This window comes from Ascaphus truei, chromosome 20, assembly GCF_040206685.1.
Source record: "Ascaphus truei isolate aAscTru1 chromosome 20, aAscTru1.hap1, whole genome shotgun sequence".
In the NCBI taxonomy this organism is placed as follows: domain Eukaryota; kingdom Metazoa; phylum Chordata; class Amphibia; order Anura; family Ascaphidae; genus Ascaphus; species Ascaphus truei.
The window spans coordinates 17,794,291-17,818,849 of NC_134502.1; the positions used below are offsets into that span (position 1 = coordinate 17,794,291).

A 24,559-nucleotide genomic window follows, 5' to 3' on the forward strand; every position below is an offset into this window, starting at 1 on the left:
AATATGCCAACATGTTGGTGTTGCCTTGCTGCTGGTTATCAGCTAATTGTGCGATAGCTCGTCTATGGTGTCTAACGCGCTCTAGTACAGAGTTTCTTGGGGAGTAGCGCGTTGGGGGAAAAAAATGTGAAATAAATATAAAATATTCGCTGGAACTCTGCTTTAAACTGATCCAGATTGTGTAGCAGGGGGCTGTCTGAAATCACTAACGGGATAGCCAATGCAGCCCCGTCCCCTCCCAAATAGGAATAAAATAAACGCTACCTCAGGCCACGTCCATAGCAGGGGAAGCCGCGCTGAGCCGTGCGGACGCTCCGCGCTGAGCCCTGGCATCCTCAATGAGGATGTCTTGAGAGGGGGCTCACGCGAGCGTCCGCAGGCGTGCTGCGGTGTTGGATTTTTCAGCCGACAGCCAAAGCTGTTTTTCAGCGTGCTGTCGGCTGAAAACATCCAATCAGCGTCAACGCCACGGCGCCGTGACGTTGGTGCGTCGCGGGCGATTGGCCCAGCGACGTCACTGCCCCGCCTCCCTCAGCCTCCCCCCGCCTCCCGATCGCGCCCGCTGGCTCACCTGCATGTGCATGAAATCGCGGTTCAGCCCTGCTCCCCCCTCTATGGACGCAGCCTTAGATTGGGGGTCACGAAATCTGATACTTCTGGGGATTTCCAGAGTCCCGTTCTGGCGACGCTTATGGGATTGCGGGGGAAAGCAATGCGGAGTGGGTGGTGTTCCCCTGGCCGCTTGAGGGCAAAGGGCCCCCCCCCCCCCGCTGAATAAACATGGGGGAAGCAGGAACAGTCTGCTTCACCCTTCCAACATTTAATGGTATTAACTGAGCCTGCAAACTACCCAATCTAGCAGTTTACCCCGCTATAGCTGCTCCGGACTCTGACAATTCCCCATAACAAGTCTTGAAAGAAATCTGCCTGCAGGTCTTTGAAAGGTGAAATAAGAGAAGCGCAAAATAAATAACAATAATAAGGCTCCTCTGTGCTGCTCAAAATTAACAGTCTCTAGAAACTGTGTACAAGAATTAATGGTGAACAATATAAGCGCAATAGAGGGCTGCAAACTCAAACAAATAAACCAGTGATACCCAATCAAACTGGTGGTTCTGCTCTGGGGTGGGGTGAGCTTACACTGACGGAAGGATTGATTGAAACTGAAAGGCGGCCATTTAGTGAATCCTGGGAAGCAGGATCGTTGCTGATAGATCGTGGGAAAACCAATCGATCGGCAGCTTTATTCGTTTCCATAACGGTAATCAAAGGCTGCATATATTAAATCAAAATAAATTAAAAAAAGATATATTTTTTTAAGTGCAGCTTGGATTGCCAAACGGGCAAAAAAAATCTACTTTTAAGTACTAATTAACAAGTTAACTGCTCACTAAACCGATTTAGCAGCGTTTACCACAGTGTCTATCTTTGCTCTGTTGTTACAGATAGCTGGTACTATGAGCTAAACCAGGGGTGCGCAAATTGGGGGGCGCACAACATTTTCTGGGGGGGGGGGCGGTTGTGCGCGGCGCTCACCGAGACCCCCGCACTCTTCCCCACCACATTGAAATAAAATGCCGGAGGAAGCGCGCAAGGCCTCTGTACGTCTCTTACCTTCTCTCCGGCGGCTTCTGGCGACGCGTCGCCATGGCAACGCGGAGACGAATGACGCCGGAGAGAAGGTAAGGGGGACGGGGACGCGAGCAGGGGGAGGAGAGCAGGCAGAGGGGCGCAAGCAACAAAGTTTGCGCCCCCCTGAGCTAAACTATACTTCAAGTATTTTCCTCTTGGAACTATCCCAGCAAACAAAGCTGGTTAATACATTTTCCTGTCATTATCGTTGACACATGCACTGTCCTGCTGCTTAATTAATACCAGCAGCATAGACAGACCTGCCCCCTGGGGGGGATCTTTCATTTCTATTTTGACCCTGTATTATATATTAGCACTTTATTGTACAATTTAATTTGCCGTCAACGTAGTGGGGAGCTGTAATACCTACTCAATTATTCTGGTACACAATTATTCTGGTAATAAAGGTTAGGTTTTACCTTCTATCAATTTACCTAAAAGCAAACGTGCATTAACCAGTGGAGTGCACCCCACATGTATATTGTTGTTGCACATATATTGTGTGGGTGTCCGGGACAGGGGAACACATCCGGTCTCTACTGATCTCCTGATAAAGAGGAGGGGGGAAGCTTTTCAATCCCTGTTTCCTTCTGTCTGTCTCTCTCTCTCGTCTCTCTCTCCCTCGTCTCTCTCTCTCTCGTCTCTCTCTCTCGTCTCTCTCTCTCGCGTGTCTCTCTCTCTCTCTCGTGTCTCTCTCTCTCTCTCTCTCGTGTCTCTCTCTCTCTCTCTCTCTCGTGTCTCTCTCTCTCTCGTGTCTCTCTCTCTCTCTCTCTCTCTCGTCTCTCTCTCTCTCGTCTCTCTCTCGTGTCTCTCTCTCTCTCTCGTGTCCCTCTCTCGTGTCTCTCTCTCTCTCTCTCTCTCGTGTCTCTCTCTCTCTCTCGTGTCTCTCTCTCTCTCGTGTCTCTCTCTCTCGTGTCTCTCTCTCGTGTCTCTCTCTCTCGTGTCTCTCTCTCTCGTGTCTCTCTCTCTCGTGTCTCTCTCTCGTGTCTCTCTCTCTTGTGTCCCTCTCTCTCTCTCTCTCTCTCTCTCGTGTCTCTCTCTCTCGTGTCTCTCTCTCTCGTGTCTCTCTCTCTCTCGTGTCTCTCTCTCTCATGTCTCTCTCTCTCTCTCGTGTCTCTCTCTCTCGTGTCTCTCTCATGTCTCTCTCTCTCTCTCGTGTCTCTCTCTCTGTGTCTCTCTCTCTCGTGTCTCTCTCTCTCTCTCGTGTCTCTCTCTCGTGTCTCTCTCTCTCTCTCTCGTGTCTCTCTCTCTCTCTCTCTATCGTGTCTCTCTCTCTCTCGTGTCTCTCTCTCTCTCTCTCTCGTCTCTCTCTCTCTCGTCTCTCTCTCTCGTGTCTCTCTCTCTCTCGTGTCTCTCTCTCTCTCGTGTCTCTCTCTCGTGTCTCTCTCTCTCTCTCGTGTCTCTCTCTCTCTCGTGTCTCTCTCTCTCTCGTGTCTCTCTCTCGTGTCTCTCTCTCTCGTGTCTCTCTCTCTCGTGTCTCTCTCTCTCGTGTCTCTATCTCTTGTGTCCCTCTCTCTCTCTCTCTCTCTCTCTCTCTCTCTCTCTCGTGTCTCTCTCTCGTGTCTCTCTCTCTCTCTCTCTCGTGTCTCTCTCTCTCTCGTGTCTCTCTCTCTCGTGTCTCTCTCTCTCGTGTCTCTCTCATGTCTCTCTCTCTCTCGTGTCTCTCTCTCTGTGTCTCTCTCTCTCGTGTCTCTCTCTCTCTCGTGTCTCTCTCTCGTGTCTCTCTCTCTCGTGTCTCTCTCTCTCGTGTCTCTCTCTCTCGTGTCTCTCTCTCTCGTGTCCCTCTCTCTCTCTCGTGTCTCTCTCTCTCTCTCGTGTCTCTCTCTCTCTCTCGTGTCTCTCTCTCTCTCTCGTGTCTCTCTCTCTCTCTCGTGTCTCTCTCTCTCGTGTCTCTCTCATGTCTCTCTCTCTCTCTCGTGTCTCTCTCTCTCGTGTCTCTCTCTCTCGTGTCTCTCTCTCTCTCTCTCTCGTGTCTCTCTCTCTCTCTCGTGTCTCTCTCTCTCTCGTGTCTCTCTCGTGTCTCTCTCTCTCTCTCGTGTCTCTCTCTCTCGTGTCTCTCGTGTCTCTCTCTCGTGCCTCTCTCTCTCTCGTGTCTCTCTCTCTCGTGTCTCTCTCTCTCGTGTCTCTCTCTCTCGTGTCTCTCTCTCGTGTCTCTCTCGTGTCTCTCTCTCTCTCGTGTCTCTCTCTCTCGTGTCTCTCTCTCGTGTCTCTCTCTCGTGTCTCTCTCTCGTGTCTCTCTCTCGTGTCTCTCTCGTGTCTCTCTCTCGTGCCTCTCTCTCGTGCCTCTCTCTCGTGTCTCTCTCTCGTGTCTCTCTCTCGTGTCTCTCTCTCGTGTCTCTCTCTCGTGTCTCTCTCTCTCATGTCTCTCTCTCGTGTCTCTCTCGTGTCTCTCGTGTGAGGGAAATCTATATTACCCAGTGTGGTGCTTTACCTGCTAGGCTCACAGGAGGCCTGAGCCTCCGCCAGTGAGAGCCTGGGGTATGGTGCAGCGCCTGCACCTGCGATGGCTCCCAGCAGGGCGGGAGTTGTTCCTCGCAGGACACATTCAAATGAACACATACACTTGATGTAAAATAGCAACGGTCTTTACTGTAACAATATGGACACACGTCTCCCCCTATAAACTCTATAATAGTAATGGCACAACTACCCAAAGCGCCAACGCAGGGCGCAACCCTCCACCGTGTCACCCCCACACCATGTCCACTGTCCCACACCCAAACCCCAAGTGTGTGGTGACCGCACAGCCACTAGTATGAGGATGTTATGGGTGGTGCACTTAGGTGTAGGGTTACCTGCCGAGCGCTCCTGCACTCGGACCAGCAGACAATTTTCGCAAAGGCTCCCCGCGCCGCGATGCCTTCCGCGACGCCTTCCGCGACGCTCCTCCGGGACGATCCCACCCGGAGAGGTATGACGGGCTCTGCACTGGCAGAGAGCGATCCCCTGCAATCACTGGCCAGGATATTCCTCTTCCTGGCTGGACCCTCACTGGTCTGGGTTCTACAGGACCCTGTCCCTGTCTAAGGGGAGTCCCTGTAGCAACCACAAGCTGAGGTGAATTGGGGCCTAGCTGGGGCCTAAGGGGGATCACTGGCCTAGTGTATGAGCCACTGGCTCCATACACATAACCCACCCTCCCCTGTCTGACCCAGCTTCAACTAACTCACTCACTGCAGCACACAACAATGTATCCTTTCCTGCAGGGGAAGCTCGAAGCCCTATTGGCTGCTGTTGCATCACATGTGCTCCAGCCCCTGGGGAATATATATGTAGCCATGCTGTAAAATGGTCTACAGTTTTCTCTCATGCTGGCAGTAAGCCTGGTAAGTTACAGGGTTGCCAGCGTCAATCATGGAGGTTTGCCCTCACACCCTGGTGAGGTGTCATATGTATTCAAGGGGAGTGGTAACATGCTCTGAGTCCACCGTTAGTGACATCAGAGATGTGCCAGGTTCCTGAGGTATATAAGGCACAGCACTGTTCAAAGTTAGGTGTTGATAGAGGATTAAGTCTAGGTTCAGACTTGAAGGCCAAGGGGCCCACTAGTGCCTCAACTAGTGGCCCAGTTCCAGTTACAGACCCCAAACAGCTTTAAGGCTGGCAAGGCCTACACTGTGTCCAGGGACCCGGCACAGGGGGTGATCTCCCCGAAGGGAGAGGGGATCCCACTCCATTGGGAGGACGTACCTTTCAAAGGGACAGCAGCAAGAAGGATGTGCGGCTAAGCTGCTAACTGTGAAGGGCGGCTGCTCCATGCCCAGATCAATAAAGATGTCCTTGATAAAAGATACCCTCATGTGTGAGTCTGGAATTACTCGGCAGAGGAAGGTACCACGGAGGAGTTCCTCATCAGAACCATCCCCATGCGGACGCAAGGATCCTGATGAGGTGGAGGCGCTGCACTGGATATAGGTAGGACTCAAGCACACTACCTCAGCTGCCTGTCTGGCTGACATTCCCCATACCAACATCATGCAGGAGACTCAGGAGTCTTGTAGCCAACAGGTGCACCACCAGACACATCCATGTAATGGGGACCGGTTAGACCACAGGGGCCAATCTGAGATTGGTTGGGTTCGACAGGCCAGAAAATCCGTTACATTTGGAGGCGCTGTTGAGATACCTGTCAACTGGACAGGCTTTTGCTAGGCACACTGGGAAACAGGAGAGTGTATGCTGCCACTTTGTGCTGTGTTGGGAGGGAAACCGGGGGCGACCTGGGGACCTGGGAGGAGTGGGAGTCTCGGCCCAGCCCTATTCGGCCCCAGGAGGCTTCCTGGTACTCTGGATGGCCGGCACCGAAACCGTAGCATGCCTGTGCATGCAATGCCAACTGCCGGGGGGTACCGTGAGTACCGCCTCGCGATGCCCGCAATGTGGCATTGCATATCTATGGCCGGTGCCAACCTTCGTGCTGGGCCAAGCAGTAGAGGCAGGGGCTTACATAGCTACACTATCAGCTGAACTCCCAGGTGCACTCTGGGGAGAGCCCGCGGATCCCGTAGCATTGGGAGTGGCTCAGGCTGTCAAAACTGAGCCGGAAGAAAGAGAAAATAATAGACGCAGTGATGGGCGAGAGACTCACTGACGGTCTCCGAGTGGAGTGCCCCTCCCTAAGTCGGGGCTGGATTCCTCCGACGAGGAACCCGCAGCTCCTACCATGGCGGTGATACGACAGCCCGTGAAATACTACGAGGGTACTGCCCAAAAGACGGCACTCACCTGTGTCGCTAGTGAGCGGAGTTGTGTGTCGCCGGTGCAGCGACAACCGGAGAGGCGGAGTCCCACGGCCGTGGTGACCAGTGGCTCCGATGGCGGCGGCAGATCCACCCCGAAGCGGCGGAGTGGTAAGCGCAGTCCGTGCCTTTACCAGACTCCGGGGGTGGCGATGGCGGAGGAAGGCCTAGGCCAGGCCCAAGCGGTGCCACGAGGAGAAAGAGCACTTCCGGATGTCGTGGTGGAGGAAGAGGTCTCGCTTGGGGACCCAACCCAAGATAGCGGCGAGTTCCGTGCAATCGAGGACATCACTTCCGACGGCCATGGCGGAACCGGCTGGAAGATGGCCGCGTCCTCCCGACCGAACAGCGTTACCCGATCACCTGGATCGAAGAAGAGCTGGCAGGCCCTGTGGAAGCCTGGGGGCAGTGAGACCGAAGAACCGGTGGGCCAGTTCGATGGCGCCGGGCCAGGTAGCGGTGAAGAGCGGGTCGTAGCCCCACGGATGCCGATAGCCTGTCCCTATCCCCATTCCCTGGCCATAGCTAAAGCCCCGACCCCAATTACCTTCTCCTATGGGTCACCCTCGAGCCAAGGGTTGTCTGGGGAGTCCCGGGTCACCTCTGATGAACGGACTGGGGAGAGCCTGGACTGTTTCACGTCGGATGACGGGTCGGCGGGCAGGAGGTACAACCGGGAAGTATCGGTGTCAAGTGATTGCCCTAGTGCAGTCAGTGTTAAAATCACGAGTAGGCCCAAGAGGTTAGGGTCCCTGTCCCGTTTGACCGGTACATCCGGTATATCCTCCCGGGGGGAGCCTGAAGGGGAATCAGAAGAGAGGGAGGTAGTCGAGTCAGCTCCAGAGGAGATTAGAGAGACCCGTTGGTGGGCGCCCACTTTTGAGGGGTATTAGGCCTGGTTAGATCGTACCAGGTTCCTCTTGAATCAAGACGGAGTGGTGGATTATTGGTGGGCCCAGGGGGAATTTACCGAGGAGGATCGTTTAGAAGCGATAAGGCTCCGCTGGTACGATATCACTTCGGGGGTGATAGAGCCCCAAGGTGCCGACAGGTTGGGGGATGCGGTGGAACCTGATGAGCCCCTGTCATGGGTGTTGCCGGGGAAGGCAGGAAATGCTAGGTTAATCCGGACTAGCCGGGCTGAGAGGGCCATTGTAGCCAAGTTTAAGAACTCCCATGGGCTAGAGTACCCATATGTCCCGGAACCTCTCATGCAAGAGATTGAGGATCGGAGGGATGGGTGGTTACGGGAGACTATAGAAATGTACATAGTCAACCGGGGTGGTGATCTCACGGGGCGCTGGGCCGAAGAGAGAATTTCCCAGTTAATGAGAGTGTGGAGTATAGGGTGCAACATATATAAACACAAGGTGGTGTATAGACCCGAGAGTGGCTTGCCCCGGGAACACAGTGTAACTGTCACCGACATGGCTGGTCGGCCGGTAAAGAAGCCAGACCCCCGCCACTATTATTAGGAAGACAGGAGAGGGGGGTCTGTTTCTAGTACAGTGCCACCTGCTGGTCAGTAGCACTAAGACAGTGTATTATGAAAACTGTGATGTGATGTTGTTATGTATAATTATGCGTTATATTTTACAGTGCTTCCTTGACAAAGGTACACCAAATTTAGGTCCCAGACGAGTCGTTGGGATTCACCAGGGGGAGAATGTAGCCATGCATGTCTACAGTGGTCTACAGTTTTCTCTCATGCTGGCAGTCAGCCTGGTAAGTTACAGGATTGCCAGCATCAATCATGGAGGTTTGCCCTCACACCCTGGTGAGGTGTCATATGTATTCAAGGGGAGTGGTAACATGCTCTGAGTCCACCGTTAGTGACATCAGAGATGTGCCAGGTTCCTGAGGTATATAAGGCACAGCACTGTTCAAAGTTAGGTGTTGATAGAGGATCAAGTCTAGGTTCAGACTTGAAGGCCAAGGGGCCCACTAGTGCCTCAACTAGTGGCCCAGTTCCAGTTACAGACCCCAAACAGCTTTAAGGCTGACATGGCCTACACTGTGTCCAGGGACCTGGCACAGGGGGTGATCTCCCCGAAGGGAGAGGGGATCCCACTCCATTGGGAGGACGTACCTTTCAAAGGGACAGCAGCAAGAAGGATGTGCGGCTAAGCTGCTAACTGTGAGGGGCGGCTGCTCCATGCCCAGATCAATAAAGATGCTCTTGATAAAAGATACCCTCATGTGTGAGTCTGGAATTACTCGGCAGAGGAAGGTACCACGGAGGAGTTCCTCATCAGAACCATCCCCATGCGGACGCAAGGATCCTGATGAGGTGGAGGCGCTGCACTGGATATAGGTAGGACTCAAGCACACTACCTCAGCTGCCTGTCTGGCTGACATTCCCCATACCAACATCATGCAGGAGACTCAGGAGTCCTGTAGCCAACAGGTGCACCACAAGACACATCCATGTAATGGGGACCGGTTAGACCACAGGGGCCAATCTGAGATTGGTTGGGTCCGACAGGCCAGAAAATCCGTTACATATATTTCTTCTTATTCCCTTCATCGTCTCTTTCTCCCTCTCCTTATCTCAATCTCTGTATTTTACTCCATATAAATCACAACTTTTCTCTTTCCATTGCTCTATAGCACTCTGTCCCATGTTCTGTCTGTCTCTCTGATCCTGACCCATGTTCTGTCTGACTCTCTGATCCTGTCCCTACCTCTGTCTGTCTCTCCGATCCTGTCCCATGTTCTGTCTGTTTCTCTGATCCTGTCCCTACCTCTGTCTGTCTCTCCAATACAGTTCTTACCTCTGTCTGTCTCTCTGATCCTGTCCCTACCTCTGCCTGTCTCTCAGATCCTGTCCCTACCTCTGTCTGTCTCTCCAATACAGTTCCTACCTCTGTCTGTCTCTCTGATCCTGTCCCTACCTCTGCCTGTCTCTCAGATCCTGTCCCTACCTCTGTCTGTCTCTCCGATACAGTCCCTACCTCCGTCTGTCTCTCTGATCCTGTCCCTGCTTCTGTCTGTCTCTCTGATCCTGTCCCTACCTCTGTCTGTCTCGCTGATCCTGTCCCTGCTTCTGTCTGTCTCTCCGATACAGTCACTACCTCTGTCTGTCTCTCTGATCCTGTCCATACCTCTGTCTGAATCTCCGATCCTGTCCCTACCTCTGTCTGACTCTCCGATCCAGTCCCTACCTCTGTCTGTCTCTCCGATCCTGTCCCTACCTCTGTCTGTCTCTCCGATACAGTCCCTGCTTCTGTCTGTCTCTCCGATCCTGTCCCTACCTCTGTCTGACATCAACCTTGTTTTTGTATATTGGCGCATGGAGACGCACTAAACTCTCTATTCTTCTGTGTGTCTGTTTTATGAGAAAATCACTTATAGCAACACTTTCTAAGTGCCTCCATAGTCTCACAGTGTGTTGTGTTATACTATGTCCTATTGTGTTATGTGGTTACACTGTCTCACAGTGTGGTATTGTGTTACACAGTCAAATTATATTGTTGCGTTCAGTGTTTCACATTGAGCTATTGTGTCACACTTTATTTCTGCTGGCTGGCTAATGTTGTGTTTAATAATGGGCAAATAATCGTATTTTCCATATCTGGATAATAGTTGCCTATTCCTGTACTGTATGTGTTTGGGGGGGGGGATGTGTATTGATTGAAATGTAGGCCATGTTTTTATTTTTTACATACATGAATGGTACTGCAGCCCAGCGGGGACCTACGGGGACCCCCCGAGGACCCACGGGAACCACCCCCGGATGTCCACTGGGGACACCTGCGGGGAGCAACCAGGGACCCCTATAGGCCACGGGGACCTGTGGGAACCACCCGAGGGCACCCAGTATCACAATGCTAGCACTCGGCAGAGCTGGCTCAGGAGGGGGTGGGGAGCGTGTCAAAATGCTGGCGCTCCTTCCCTCCTGTGTCTGCAGAGCGGGCTGGGGGGGGGGGGGGGGAGGGTGGAGGGAGGGAGGAGGGCATCGCGGACCGTATGTTGTGCAGGCCTGGGTTAAGTCCACCCGCTACCCCCCGCAAGACCTAAACACCCACCAACGGCCAAATACCACCTTCACCCACCGCCGCTACCCACAATAAGCATGGCACTGATGTTTAACCCCTTCATTGCCTTAGCGGTTAGCCGCTAAGGTAATGAAGTTGCCTGTAAATGCATTTTTCATGCATCTGATTCATGCCGGGGGTCTCCGATGTTGATATTAATGTATATCAGCTCCGGAGACCCCAGGCATCAATCTGATGCAGGAACAATTCCCCAAAAAAAATTCTAAGTGCCGTCTCGCCACTTTTCGGCAGCCTCTCCCCACGTTCCTGCCAACTTGTTCTGGCGAGGCGATTTAGGAGAGGAATTCTCTATTCTAGAGCGGCGAACAGCCTCGATAAGCTGATCGGGGCTACTAGAATAGAGCGAGGCTGAAAAAGTGCCGAAAAGTGGCTAATCGGCGCGCATTTGCCGTAAAAAAATACATTTGACAACAAAGTTGCTGAAAATAATCTGTTATCGCCGAGTTTTCGCTGCTTGCTGAATAGCAGGGGGAATTTCTTGCGAAAAGTGGCTTTTCTCTGCTTAGTGCACAGGCCCCTAAATATGAACAACTTAATCCTAAATTTAAACGACAAAATAATATCTGTCCCCCAGTACCTGTTAAAAATGCCATGTGTGATGTCAGATGTGTAACTTTTATTATGCATACATAATACACATACACACTGCTGTGTATACAATACAGATACACACACTGCTCTGTATAATACAGACACACGCTGCTCCGTGTATAATACAGATACACACGCTGCTCTGTGTATAATACAGATACACACGCTGCTCTGTGTATAATACAGACACACACTGCTGTGTATAATACAGATATACACGCTGCTCTGTGTATAATACAGATGTACACACTGCTCTGTGTATAATAGAGACACACACTGCTCTGTGTATAATACAGATACACACGCTGCTCTGTGTATAATACAGATACACACGCTGCTCTGTGTATAATACAGACACACACTGCTGTGTATAATACAGATATACACGCTGCTCTGTGGATAATACAGACACACACTGCTCTGTGTATAATACAGGTATGCATGCTGCTCTGTGTATAATACAGACACGCTGCTCTGTGTATAATACAGAAACACGCTGCTCTGTGTATAATACAGATACACACACTGATCTGTGTATAATACAGACACACACTGCTGTGTATAATACAGATATACACGCTGCTCTGTGGATAATACAGACACACACTGCTCTGTGTATAATACAGGTATGCATGCTGCTCTGTGTATAATACAGACACGCTGCTCTGTGTATAATACAGAAACACGCTGCTCTGTGTATAATACAGATACACACACTGATCTGTGTATAATACAGACACACACTGCTCTGTGTATAATACAGATACACACGCTGCTCTGTGTATAATACAGATACACACGCTGCTCTGTGTATAATACAGACACACACTGCTGTGTATAATACAGATATACACGCTGCTCTGTGGATAATACAGACACACACTGCTCTGTGTATAATACAGGTATGCATGCTGCTCTGTGTATAATACAGACACGCTGCTCTGTGTATAATACAGAAACACGCTGCTCTGTGTATAATACAGATACACACACTGATCTGTGTATAATACAGACACACACTGCTCTGTGTATAATACAGATACACACGCTGCTCTGTGTATAATACAGATACACACGCTGCTCTGTGTATAATACAGACACACACTGCTGTGTATAATACAGATATACACGCTGCTCTGTGGATAATACAGACACACACTGCTCTGTGTATAATACAGGTATGCATGCTGCTCTGTGTATAATACAGACACGCTGCTCTGTGTATAATACAGAAACACGCTGCTCTGTGTATAATACAGTTACACACACTGATCTGTGTATAATACAGACACACACTGCTGTGTATAATACAGATATACACGCTGCTCTGTGGATAATACAGACACACACTGCTCTGTGTATAATACAGGTATGCATGCTGCTCTGTGTATAATACAGACACGCTGCTCTGTGTATAATACAGAAACACGCTGCTCTGTGTATAATACAGATACACACACTGATCTGTGTATAATACAGACACACACTGCTCTGTGTATAATACAGATACACACGCTGCTCTGTGTATAATACAGATACACACGCTGCTCTGTGTATAATACAGACACACACTGCTGTGTATAATACAGATATACACGCTGCTCTGTGGATAATACAGACACACACTGCTCTGTGTATAATACAGGTATGCATGCTGCTCTGTGTATAATACAGACACGCTGCTCTGTGTATAATACAGAAACACGCTGCTCTGTGTATAATACAGATACACACACTGATCTGTGTATAATACAGACACACACTGCTCTGTGTATAATACAGATACACACAGTGCTCTGTGTATAATACAGATACACACACTGCTCTGTGTATAATACAGACACACACTGCTCTGTGTATAATACAGATACACACAGTGCTCTGTGTATAATACAGACACACGCTGCTCTGTGTATAATACAGACACGCTGCTCTGTGTATAATACAGACACGCTGCTCTGTGTATAATACAGATACAAACTGCTCTGTGTATAATACAGATACACACGCAGCTCTGTGTATACTGTAATACAGACACGCTGCTCTGTGTATAATACAGACACACGCTGCTCTGTGTATAATATAGATACACACGCTGCTCTGTGTATAATACAGACACACGCTGCTCTGTGTATAATACAGATACACACTGCTCTGTGTATAATACAGATACACACGCTGCTCTGTGTATAATACAGACACACGCTGCTCTGTGTATAATACAGACACACGCTGCTCTGTGTATAATACAGATACACACACTGCTCTGTGTATAATACAGATACACACGCTGCTCTGTGTATGATACAGACACGCTGCTCTGTGTATAATACAGACACACGCTGCTCTGTGTATAATACAGATACACACGCTGCTCTGTGTATGATACAGACACGCTGCTCTGTGTATAATACAGACACACACTGCTCTGTGTATAATACAGATACACACGCTGCTCTGTGTATGATACAGACACGCTGCTCTGTGTATAATACAGACACACGCTGCTCTGTGTATAATACAGATACACACGCTGCTCTGTGTATGATACAGACACGCTGCTCTGTGTATAATACAGATACACGCGCTGCTCTGTGTATATACATGTTACTGAGTCTCTGTACCTCCGTCACTTAGATGTAAACAAGTGCAACATGTTACGATGCGGTCCTGCCAGTATCTGTAATAATACCAGAGGCTCGTTCTCATGCGCCTGTCAGGAAGGATATAAAGACATCTCACCCATTGGAAACGAGTATACACAGTGCCTGGGTGTGTAACACACGTCCCCTCTTCAACCCTCCTCTCCCACTCCCCATCTCCCCTCCTCATCCCTCCCGCCCCTCATCTCCCCTCCTCATACCTCCCGCCCCTCATCTCCCCTCCTCATACCTCCCGCCCCCATCTCCCCTCCTCATACCTCCCGCCCCTCATCTCCCCTCCTCATACCTCTCGCCCCCCATCTCCCCTCCTCATACCTCCCGCCCCCCATCTCCCCTCCTCATACCTCCCGCCCCCCATCTCCCCTCCTCATACCTCCCGCTCCCCATCTCCCCTCCTCATACCTCCCGCTCCCCATCTCCCCTCCTCATACCTCCCGCTCCCCATCTTCCATCCCGCTCCCCATCTCCCCATCTCCCCATCTCCCCTCCTCACACCTCCCACTCCCCATCTCCCCTCCTCATACCTCCCACTCCCCATCTCCCCTCCTCATACCTCCCACTCCCCATCTCCCCTCCTCATACCTCCCTCTCCCCATCTCCCCCTCCTCATACCTCCCACTCCCCATCTCCCCTCCTCATACCTCCCCTCCTCACATCTCCCGCTCCCCATCTCCCCTCCTCATACCTCCCGTCCCCATATCCCCTCCTCATACCTCCTGCTCCCCATCTCCCCTCTCCATCTTCCCTCCCCATCTCCCCTACTCATATCTCTTGCCCCCCATCTCCCCTCCTCATACCTCCCACTCCCCATCTTCCATCCCGCTCCCCATCTCCCCTCCTCATACCTCCCGATCTCCATCTCCCCATCTCCCCTCCTCAAACCTCCCACTCCCCATATCTCCTCCTCATACCTCTCCATCTCCCCTCCTCATACCTCCCGCACCCCATCTACCCTCCTCATACCTCCCGCTCCCCACCTCCCCTACTCACATCTCCCGCTCCCCATCTCCCCTCCTCATACCTCCTGCTCCCCATCTCCCCTCCTCATACCTCCTGCTCCCCATCTCCCCTCCTCATACCTACCGCTCCCCATCTCCCCTCCTCATACCTACCACTCCCCATTTCCCCTCCTCATACCTCCCGCTCCCCATCTCCCCTCCTCATACCTCCTGCTCCCCATCTCCCCTCCTCATACCTCCTGCTCCCCATCTCCCCATCTCCCCTCCCCATCTCCCCTCCTCATACCTCACGCACCCCATCTCCCCTCATACCTCCTGCTCCCCATCTCCCCTCCTCATACCTCCTGCTCCCCATCTCCCCTCCTCATACCTCCCGCTCCCCATCTCCCCTCCCCATACCTCCCGCTCCCCATCTCCCCTCCCTTTCCCCTTCTCCCATCCCCATCTTCACCCTTCTCATTCCCCATCTCTCCTCCCCTTCTCCTCCACCCCATCATCACCCCTCCCATTCCCCAAACCCTCCTCATCATCACCCCTCCCATTCCCCATCTCCACTCCCGTTCTCCCCTCCTCATACCTCCCTCTTCCCATCTCCCCTACCCATTTCCCCTCCAGTTCCCCTTCTCCCCACCCCATCTCCCCTCCCCATCATCACCCCTCCTGCTCCCCATCTCCCCTCCTCATACCTCCTGCTCCCCATCTCCCCTCCTCATACCTCTCGCCCCCCATCTCCCCTCCTCATACCTCCCGCCCCCCATCTCCCCTCCTCATACCTCCCGCCCCCCATCTCCCCTCCTCATACCTCCCGCTCCCCATCTCCCCTCCTCATACCTCCCGCTCCCCATCTCCCCTCCTCATACCTCCCGCTCCCCATCTTCCATCCCGCTCCCCATCTCCCCATCTCCCCATCTCCCCTCCTCACACCTCCCACTCCCCATCTCCCCTCCTCATACCTCCCACTCCCCATCTCCCCTCCTCATACCTCCCACTCCCCATCTCCCCTCCTCATACCTCCCTCTCCCCATCTCCCCCTCCTCATACCTCCCACTCCCCATCTCCCCTCCTCATACCTCCCCTCCTCACATCTCCCGCTCCCCATCTCCCCTCCTCATACCTCCCGTCCCCATATCCCCTCCTCATACCTCCTGCTCCCCATCTCCCCTCTCCATCTTCCCTCCCCATCTCCCCTACTCATATCTCTTGCCCCCCATCTCCCCTCCTCATACCTCCCACTCCCCATCTTCCATCCCGCTCCCCATCTCCCCTCCTCATACCTCCCGATCTCCATCTCCCCATCTCCCCTCCTCAAACCTCCCACTCCCCATATCTCCTCCTCATACCTCTCCATCTCCCCTCCTCATACCTCCCGCACCCCATCTACCCTCCTCATACCTCCCGCTCCCCACCTCCCCTACTCACATCTCCCGCTCCCCATCTCCCCTCCTCATACCTCCTGCTCCCCATCTCCCCTCCTCATACCTCCTGCTCCCCATCTCCCCTCCTCATACCTACCGCTCCCCATCTCCCCTCCTCATACCTACCGCTCCCCATTTCCCCTCCTCATACCTCCCGCTCCCCATCTCCCCTCCTCATACCTCCTGCTCCCCATCTCCCCTCCTCATACCTCCTGCTCCCCATCTCCCCATCTCCCCTCCCCATCTCCCCTCCTCATACCTCACGCACCCCATCTCCCCTCATACCTCCTGCTCCCCATCTCCCCTCCTCATACCTCCTGCTCCCCATCTCCCCTCCTCATACCTCCCGCTCCCCATCTCCCCTCCCCATACCTCCCTCTCCCCATCTCCCCTCCCTTTCCCCTTCTCCCATCCCCATCTTCACCCTTCTCATTCCCCATCTCTCCTCCCCTTCTCATCCACCCCATCATCACCCCTCCCATTCCCCAAACCCTCCTCATCATCACCCCTCCCATTCCCCATCTCCACTCCCGTTCTCCCCTCCTCATACCTCCCTCTTCCCATCTCCCCTACCCATTTCCCCTCCAGTTCCCCTTCTCCCCACCCCATCTCCCCTCCCCATCATCACCCCTCCTGTTCCCCATCTCCCCTCCCCTTCTTCTCCACCCATCATCACCCCTCCCATTCCCCATCTCCCCTCCCGTTCTCCCTTCCTCATACCTCCTGCTAACCTACTCCTATTTCCCCATCTCCCTCTCCACCACCCTCTCACTCTCTGCCCTCTCCTCATTCCTCCTTATATTGTGTTGTACTGTTACACTGCATCAGATTGCGTTGTTGTGTTATACTGCATCACATTGTGTTATCTTACAGTGTCACATTGGGTTTCTGTGCTGTTACCTTGGGTCACATTATGTTTTTGCGTTACACGGTGTCACCTTTTGTTGTGTTGTTGTGTTACAGATATAGATGAATGCTCTCACACCCCTTCTCCTTGTGACCACAAAGCTATCTGCACTAATACCCCGGGCACATTCTCCTGCAACTGCCCCTTGGGGTATATACCATCCTACAGCATCAAACAGGGGAACAATGTGACTTCATGCACAGGTAAGATACACCTCTAGGCCCTGTGTGACACCTCTAAGCCCTGTGTGACACCTCTAGGCCCTGTGTGACACCTCTAGGACTGCACACTGCCTGACACCATTAAGCTTTTATGGCTGGGGTACCCTAGGCCACGACAGGGGTTATTACTTGAGGGGCAGTTAACGCTGAATCAGGGTGCGTTCCCCACATCACAGCTTTGGTGAATCCCTGGCCAGTGTATAGAGAAGAACATGACAGTGTCATTAACACACGAAGATAGAAATAATGTTTAATAATGCTTTCCATGAACAGTCCGGCTACAATTTATATTCTTATTTGAAACACATAACAAAAATGAGAATGTTGTAATAACCGAATATACAAATACAATTAAACTCCTTAGAGGTTCCTGTAGCAATAAGAAGATGAAACGAAGGCGGTCACAGCATTGGAGTTCAGCCAGAATAAAATAAAATCAGCTTTAATAAATTATATGCTGCACATCACAGAAAAAGTACTCTGACGCGTTTCGTTCCGAAGGGGAACTTTATCAAAGCAGCAGTTCGCGGATTTTATTAACCCATGAGTGTCTTGTTGAAGGACAATTCATCTCTTGGGTTAGGCTTCTTCCTGTTTACTAGCCCCCCACCCAGGGTCAGTCTTACAAAGTATCCTGTATATGACTTTATTTTATTACAAATACCATAAGTGAAGTTGCCTCTCTCGTCAAGTGGACTGTGGGTACTTTTAGTCCCTATATATGTGACTTTAGCAGCATCAGCATAGTGGGTTCATTCCCCTTTTTGGTTCCTGTAGCAATAACACAGTAATAGCAAACTTTTGAAGAAGCTGCTTTCAACAGCGAAACGCACGTTGTGTTCTACCAATGTCACCTTCTTCTTCTATCCCAACATTTACATCCATCCCCCGTTTTATACAAGATCAGATCTTATTTGCCATTGCAGCTACTGCCTGACATTGAGCACTGTTGCAAAGCCTGCTGTCTACAAGAACTCCTAAATCCTTCTCCAGCAAGGATTCAACTAGCTTTGTCTCATTCATTTTATACCTCCCGCTCCCCATCTCCCCTCCTCATACCTCCCGCTCCCCATCTCCCCTCTTCATACCTCCCACTCCCCATCACCCCTCCTCATACCACCCGCTCCCCATCTCCCCTCCTCATACCTACCACTCCTCATTTCCCCTCCTCATACCTCCCGCTCCTCATATCCCCTCCTCATACCTCCCACTCCCCATCTCTACTCCTCATACCTCCCGCTCCCCATCTCCCCTTCTCCGCTCCTCATATCTCCCGCACCCCATCTCCCCTCCTCAAACCTCCCGCCCCCCATCTCCCCTCCTCATACGTCCCGCTCCCCATCTCCCCTCCTCAAACCTCCCGCCCCCCATCTCCCCTCCTCAAACCTCCCGCCCCCCATCTCCCCTCCTCATACGTCCCGCTCCCCATCTCCCCTCCTCAAACCTCCCGCCCCCCATCTCCCCTCCTCATACCTCCCGCTCCCCATCTCCCCCTCCTCATACCTCCCGCTCACCATCTCCCCTCCTCATACCTCCCGCTCCGCATCTATGGCTGGGGCTCCCTAGGCCACGACAGGGGTTATTACTTGAGGGGCAGTTAACGCTGAATCAGGGTGCGTTCCCCACATCACAGCTTGGGTGAATCCCTGGCCAGTGTATGGAGAAGAACATGACGGGGCAACATAGTGTCATTAACACACGAAGATAGAAATAATGTTTAATAATGCTTTCCATGAAAAATCCGGCTACAATTTATATTCTTATTTGAAACACATAACAAAAATGAGAATGTTGTAATAACCGAATATACAAATACAATTAAACACCTTAGAGGTTCCTGTAGCAATACCACAGTAATAGCAAACTTTTGAAGAAGCTGCTTTCAACAGCGAAACGCACGTTGGGTTCTACCGATGTCATTTGATTGGCTCTGTTCCCCCCCGGGCGCCGGTCGAAAGGAGAACTCCCCCTTTGTCTCCCCATCTGTATATAATACAGATACACACACTGCTCTGTGTATAATACAGATACACATGCTGCTCTGTGTATAATACAGATACACACGCAGCTCTGTGTATAATAGAGACACGCTGCTCTGTGTATAATACAGATACACACGCTGCTCTGTGTATAATACAGACACACGCTGCTCTGTGTATAATACAGATACACACGCTGCTCTGTGTATAATACAGATACACACGCTGCTCTGTGTATAATACAGATACACACGCTGCTCTGTGTATAATACAGATACACGCGCTGCTCTGTGTATATACATGTTACTGAGTCTCTGTCTCTCTGTCACTTAGATGTAAACGAGTGCAACATGTTACCATGCGGTCCTGCCAGTATCTGTACTAATACTCGAGGCTCGTTCTCATGCGCCTGTCAGGAAGGATATAAAGACATCTCACCCATTGGAAACGAGTATACACAGTGCCTGGGTGTGTAACACACGTCCCCTCTTCAACCCTCCTCTCCCACTCGCCATCTCCCCTCCTCATACGTCCCACTCCCCATCTCCTCTCCTCATACGTCCCACTCCCCATCTCCCCTCCTCATACCTCCCGCCCCTCATCTCCCCTCCTCATACCTCCCGCCCCCCATCTCCCCATCTCCCCTCCTCATACCTCCCGCCCCCATCTCCCCTCATACCTCCCGCCCCCCATCTCCCCATCTCCTCTCCTCATACGTCCCACTCCCCATCTCCCCTCCTCATACCTCCCGCCCCTCATCTCCCCTCCTCATACCTCCCGCCCCTCATCTCCCCTCCTCATACCTCCCGCCCCCATCTCCCTTCCTCATACCTCCCGCCCCCCATCTCCCCTCCTGTTCCCCTCCTCCCCACCCCCATCTATCAATGTCACCTTCTCCTATCCCTTAGTCCGTCTCCCCCGCAACTTTTCCCTATCGTAGGGTCTAAATGTTAAGGCTAACAGCAATCTAGTTTGTTAAGCGATCTCTGTCTGCCGCAATAATAGATCTCTGACTTTCAACAGTTGAGCGGAATTTACCAACATTTACATCCATCCCTCGTTTTATACAAGATCAGATCTTATTTGCCTTTGCAGCTACTGCCTGACATTGAGCACTATTGCAAAGCCTGCTGTCTACAAGCACTCCTAAATCCTTCTCCAGCAAGGATTCAACTAGCTTTGCCTCATTCATTTTGTAGGTAGCCTACTTATCGATAGTTTCCAAATGCACAACCTTGCATTCATTTATTCTCTCTCTCTCTCTCTCTCTCTCTCTCTCTCTCTCTCTCTCTCTCTCTCTCTCTCTCTCTCTCTCTCTCTCCCCTTCCTTCTTTCTATCCCTCTCCTTCTCTTTTTCTATCCATTCTTTTCACCCTCTCTTTCTATCCCTCCCACTCTATCTTTCTCTATCCATCCCTGTCTCTTCTTCTCTTTTTCTATCCATTCTTTTCACCCTCTCTTTCTATCCCTCCAACTCTATCTTTCTCTATCCATCCCTGTCTCTTCTTCTCTTTTTCTATCCATTCTTCTCATCCTCTCTATCCCTCTCTCCTTCTATTTTTATCCCTCATTCTCTCCCCTCGTCTCTCTCTATCCCCCTCTCTCCCTGTCTCTTGTCTATTCCACTCTCTCATGTAATATGCCCAATGCTCGTGTCTCTCTAGTGAAGTGTGAAGAACGCAACATATCAGCGCCGACATGTGAACCAGCCTTGGTAAGACCTTCACACTATCGCTCCTTTAACCCCCTTCTAGATATGTGCAGCACATGGTTCCATAACATAGTTATATAGCTACATAGTAATGATATCCCATAAGGGGGAAAATACATTCCTTCCTGACTCCAAGAATTGGCAATCAGATTAATATCTGGATCAACATTCTTCCCATGTATACTTATTTGGTATGTCCCTGTATACCTTTCCTTTCTAAAAAGATGTCCAATCTTTTTTTGAACATATCTATTGTATCTGCCATCACAGTCTCCATGGGTAATGAATCCCACACTGTAACTGCCCTTACTGTAAAGAACCCTTTCTTTTGTTGCTGGTGAAATTTCCTTTCCTCCAACCTTAAGGGATGGCCCCGAGTCCTTTGTACTGCCCGTGGGATGAATAGTTCATTTGAAAGCTCCTTGTATTGTCACCGAATATATTTGTATATAGTTATCATATCCCCTCTTAGACGCCTCTTTTCTAATGTAAATAAATCTAATTTAGCTAACCTCTCCTCATAAGTTAGATTGTCCATCTCCTTTATTAATTTGGTGGCTCTTCTCTGCACGCTCTCTAGTTCCATAATGTCTTTTGTAAGGATTGGTGCCCAAAATTGTACTCCATATTCGAGGCGTGGTCTTACTAATGCTTTGTAAAGCATTATAAACTCCTCCCCTGCCAGAGCCCGGCAGTGTATCTCTAACCCATCCCCCTGGCAGCGACCAACAGAAAATCGTTCCATTAACCCCTTCCCCGCAGAGCGTTTCACCCTGTGTTTGGTTGCAGAGCCTGCAGTGCCGCCTACAGACCCTCATCCACTCTGTGACCCCCTCCTGTGACATGAATACGAGTTTCAGCCTGGACAAAACTATGCTACAGGTTAGTACCTCTCCCCATATATACAGTGGCGAGAACAAGTTTGTGAACCACTTACTGTAGGATATTCACATATTTCAAACCTAAAATGTTATTAGATCTTAATCTAGGTCCTAAAAATAGATAAAGATAACCTGATCCAAAAAATGACACAAAAACTTTTTCAACATTTATTTATCCACAAATGATTCACCATTCAATATCCGTGTGTGAAAAAGTATGTGACCCTTTACATTCAGTACCTGGTGGAGCCCCCTTTAGCAGTAATGACTTCAACTAAGCGTTTCCTGTAACTGCCGGTCAGTCTCTCACATCGGTTTTGAGGAGTTTTGGCCCATTCCTCCTTACAGAACTGCTTCACCTCAGTGACATTTGAGGGCTTCCTTACATGGACAGCTCACTTCAGGTCCTGCCACAACATTTCGATGGGGTTAATGTCCGGACTTTGACCAGGTCATTCTAAAACGCGGAATTTCTTCTTCTGCAGCCATTCTTTTGTAGATCTGCTTGTATGTTTAGGATCATTGTCTTGCTGCATGTCCCACTTTCGCTTCAGCTCACGGATGGATGGTCTGACATTCTCCTGTAGAATCTTCTGATACAATGTAGAATTCATGGTTGTATCAATGATGGCAAGCCGTCCAAGTCCTGAGGCAGCAAAGTAGCCCCAAATCACACTCCCGCCACCATGCTTGACAGTTGGGATGAGGTTCTTCTGTTAGAAAGCAGTTTTAGTTTTCGCCAAACAAAATTTCTCATTGAGGCCAAAATGTTCTACCTTTCACTCGTCTGTCCAAAGAACATTGTTCCAGAAGTCTTGTGGATGATCTATGTGCTCTTTGGCAAACTTCAAACAGGCAGCAATGTTCTTTTTAGAGAGCAGTGGTTTCCTCCTCGCTATCCTTCCATGAACACCATTCTTGTTCAGTCTTTTTCTGATAATTGAGCCATAAGCACTCACATTAGCCAAGGCCAGAGTAGCCTGCAGATCCTTGGATGTTGCTCTGGGGTTATTTGTGTCTTCCTGGATGATTTGCCGGTTTGTTTTTGTAGAGATTTTGGTAGGACGACTGCTCCTGAGTAGAGTGACTGTGGTCTTGAACTTTCTCCTTTTGTCTTACAGTGGATTGGTGGACCCTAAGTCCTTAGACATGGTTTTGTAACCCTTTTTAGACTGATGAGCATCAATAACTGCTTTTCTGAAGCCCTCAGAGATTTATTTTGATTATGACATGACGTGTTTCCACACACCTGTATGGTGAAGACCAAACTCACAAGGTTTATGATCTTTATATGGGATGGGGCCTCCCAAACACACCTGAGTATCTACCTAATTATTTAAAACACCTGATTCTAATTATCCCCTTTAATTTATCCGATAAAACCAGGGTTTCACTTACTTTTTCACATACCCTGACTCTTAATTACTCATTGTTTGTCTAAATCATACATCATTTTGTTTTGAAAGACATGGAATTGGTTAATATAAACCCTATTGGATATGTAAAAAGACTGGTTTTGATTCAAGAATGATATTGTGGAAAAACAATGGAATTTCCGTAATTATCATTGGGGTTCACAAACCTCTTCTCGCCACTGTATACATATATACCGTACACACACACACACACACACACACACACACACACACACACACACACACACACACACACACACACACACACACACACACACATATATATATATATATGTACAAACATCCACACGTGTATATATACATAAACATATACACACACACACACACACACACACACACACACACACATATATATATATATATATACATATATACATACATACATACATACATACACACACACAAATTGCATTAAGGGTCCCAAGTTTCACATCCATATGTCAGCAAGGTCAAATTACACTTGTCGAAAAGTTCCCTCTTGAAGCGCAGTGGAAGGTTCTCTAGGATGGTTGTCTTGTTTTTTCCAAATGCACTTCTTTCCCCTGCTGTTTTTATTCCTACAGTTTCCGTCCATTGTTATTTGCCGGCCAAAGTAGACATCTTTTTTTTACTACTTCTGGTTCTATTCCATTTGTTTCAATCTTTGTAGACACATTTGTCCAACATCACTTTGGTCTTGCTGAGATTCATATGGAGGCCCACCTTCTTACTGGCTTCAGAGAGTTCTCTAATTGGTTGCTGAAGGTCTTCTGGACTTGTGGCAAAAATAACAATGTCATTCGCAAATTGTAAGTGACTCAAATATTCCCCTTTGATTTTGATTCCTATTCCTTCCCAATTCTTCAAGTTTTGCTGTTGACCCCTACCGCACTCCCTTGCTGATCCTTATCGTGCTTGTCTCATGTAATCTAATGGTTGATGTGGCATTCTCGTAAATGTTCCTTATAATATCAATGTCCGCTTCTTCAACACTTTGTCGTCTTCATGTATTTAAAGTTACAATCTCCGCTGCTCATTTTTTATAATTTTTAACTGAACTAAGGGTTCACCTGGAGATGGTCCATGGTTCTCCTGATGTCACGGGACCCCTGTTTTCTGCTATACCAGCCATGGGCAGAACATCTGTCTCCCGGACACAAAATGGCTGCGGGGCCAGGGCTTGTTCTGGTGGCCAATATTAAGCAGCCTTGTCAACAGGTGACCCCCGCGACCATATTTGTCTTTTTTTGCGTCTCAACAAATACTTTATCCATGGAGCACCTCCGAGGGACCCCCAGTTCAGGCAACATAGAAAAGTAATTGTCCCAGGCTATTACAACGGCTAAATTGTAGACAGAATCAAGTTCTTTTTCAGAATCTACTAATCC

The 24,559-nt window shown here is 50.1% G+C and overlaps 1 protein-coding gene across 4 annotated transcripts in view; it reads left to right on the forward strand.

Moving 5' to 3' along the window:
- ADGRE5 (adhesion G protein-coupled receptor E5) overlaps nucleotides 1-24,559 on the forward strand; it is a 97,738-nt gene that overhangs the window by 46,148 nt on the left and 27,031 nt on the right. The window contains exons 5-9 of one of the 4 annotated variants that reach the window (XM_075577357.1): nucleotides 13,658-13,792; nucleotides 17,021-17,167; nucleotides 19,498-19,632; nucleotides 20,829-20,878; nucleotides 21,665-21,757. In XM_075577357.1, coding sequence (XP_075433472.1) covers nucleotides 13,658-13,792; nucleotides 17,021-17,167; nucleotides 19,498-19,632; nucleotides 20,829-20,878; nucleotides 21,665-21,757 — 560 coding nt within the window. Of the gene's footprint in view, nucleotides 1-13,657; nucleotides 13,793-17,020; nucleotides 17,168-19,497; nucleotides 19,633-20,309; nucleotides 20,364-20,828; nucleotides 20,879-21,664; nucleotides 21,758-24,559 lie in introns of those variants that run through there. The other 3 variants (XM_075577359.1, XM_075577358.1, XM_075577360.1) reach the window with 3 other exon arrangements.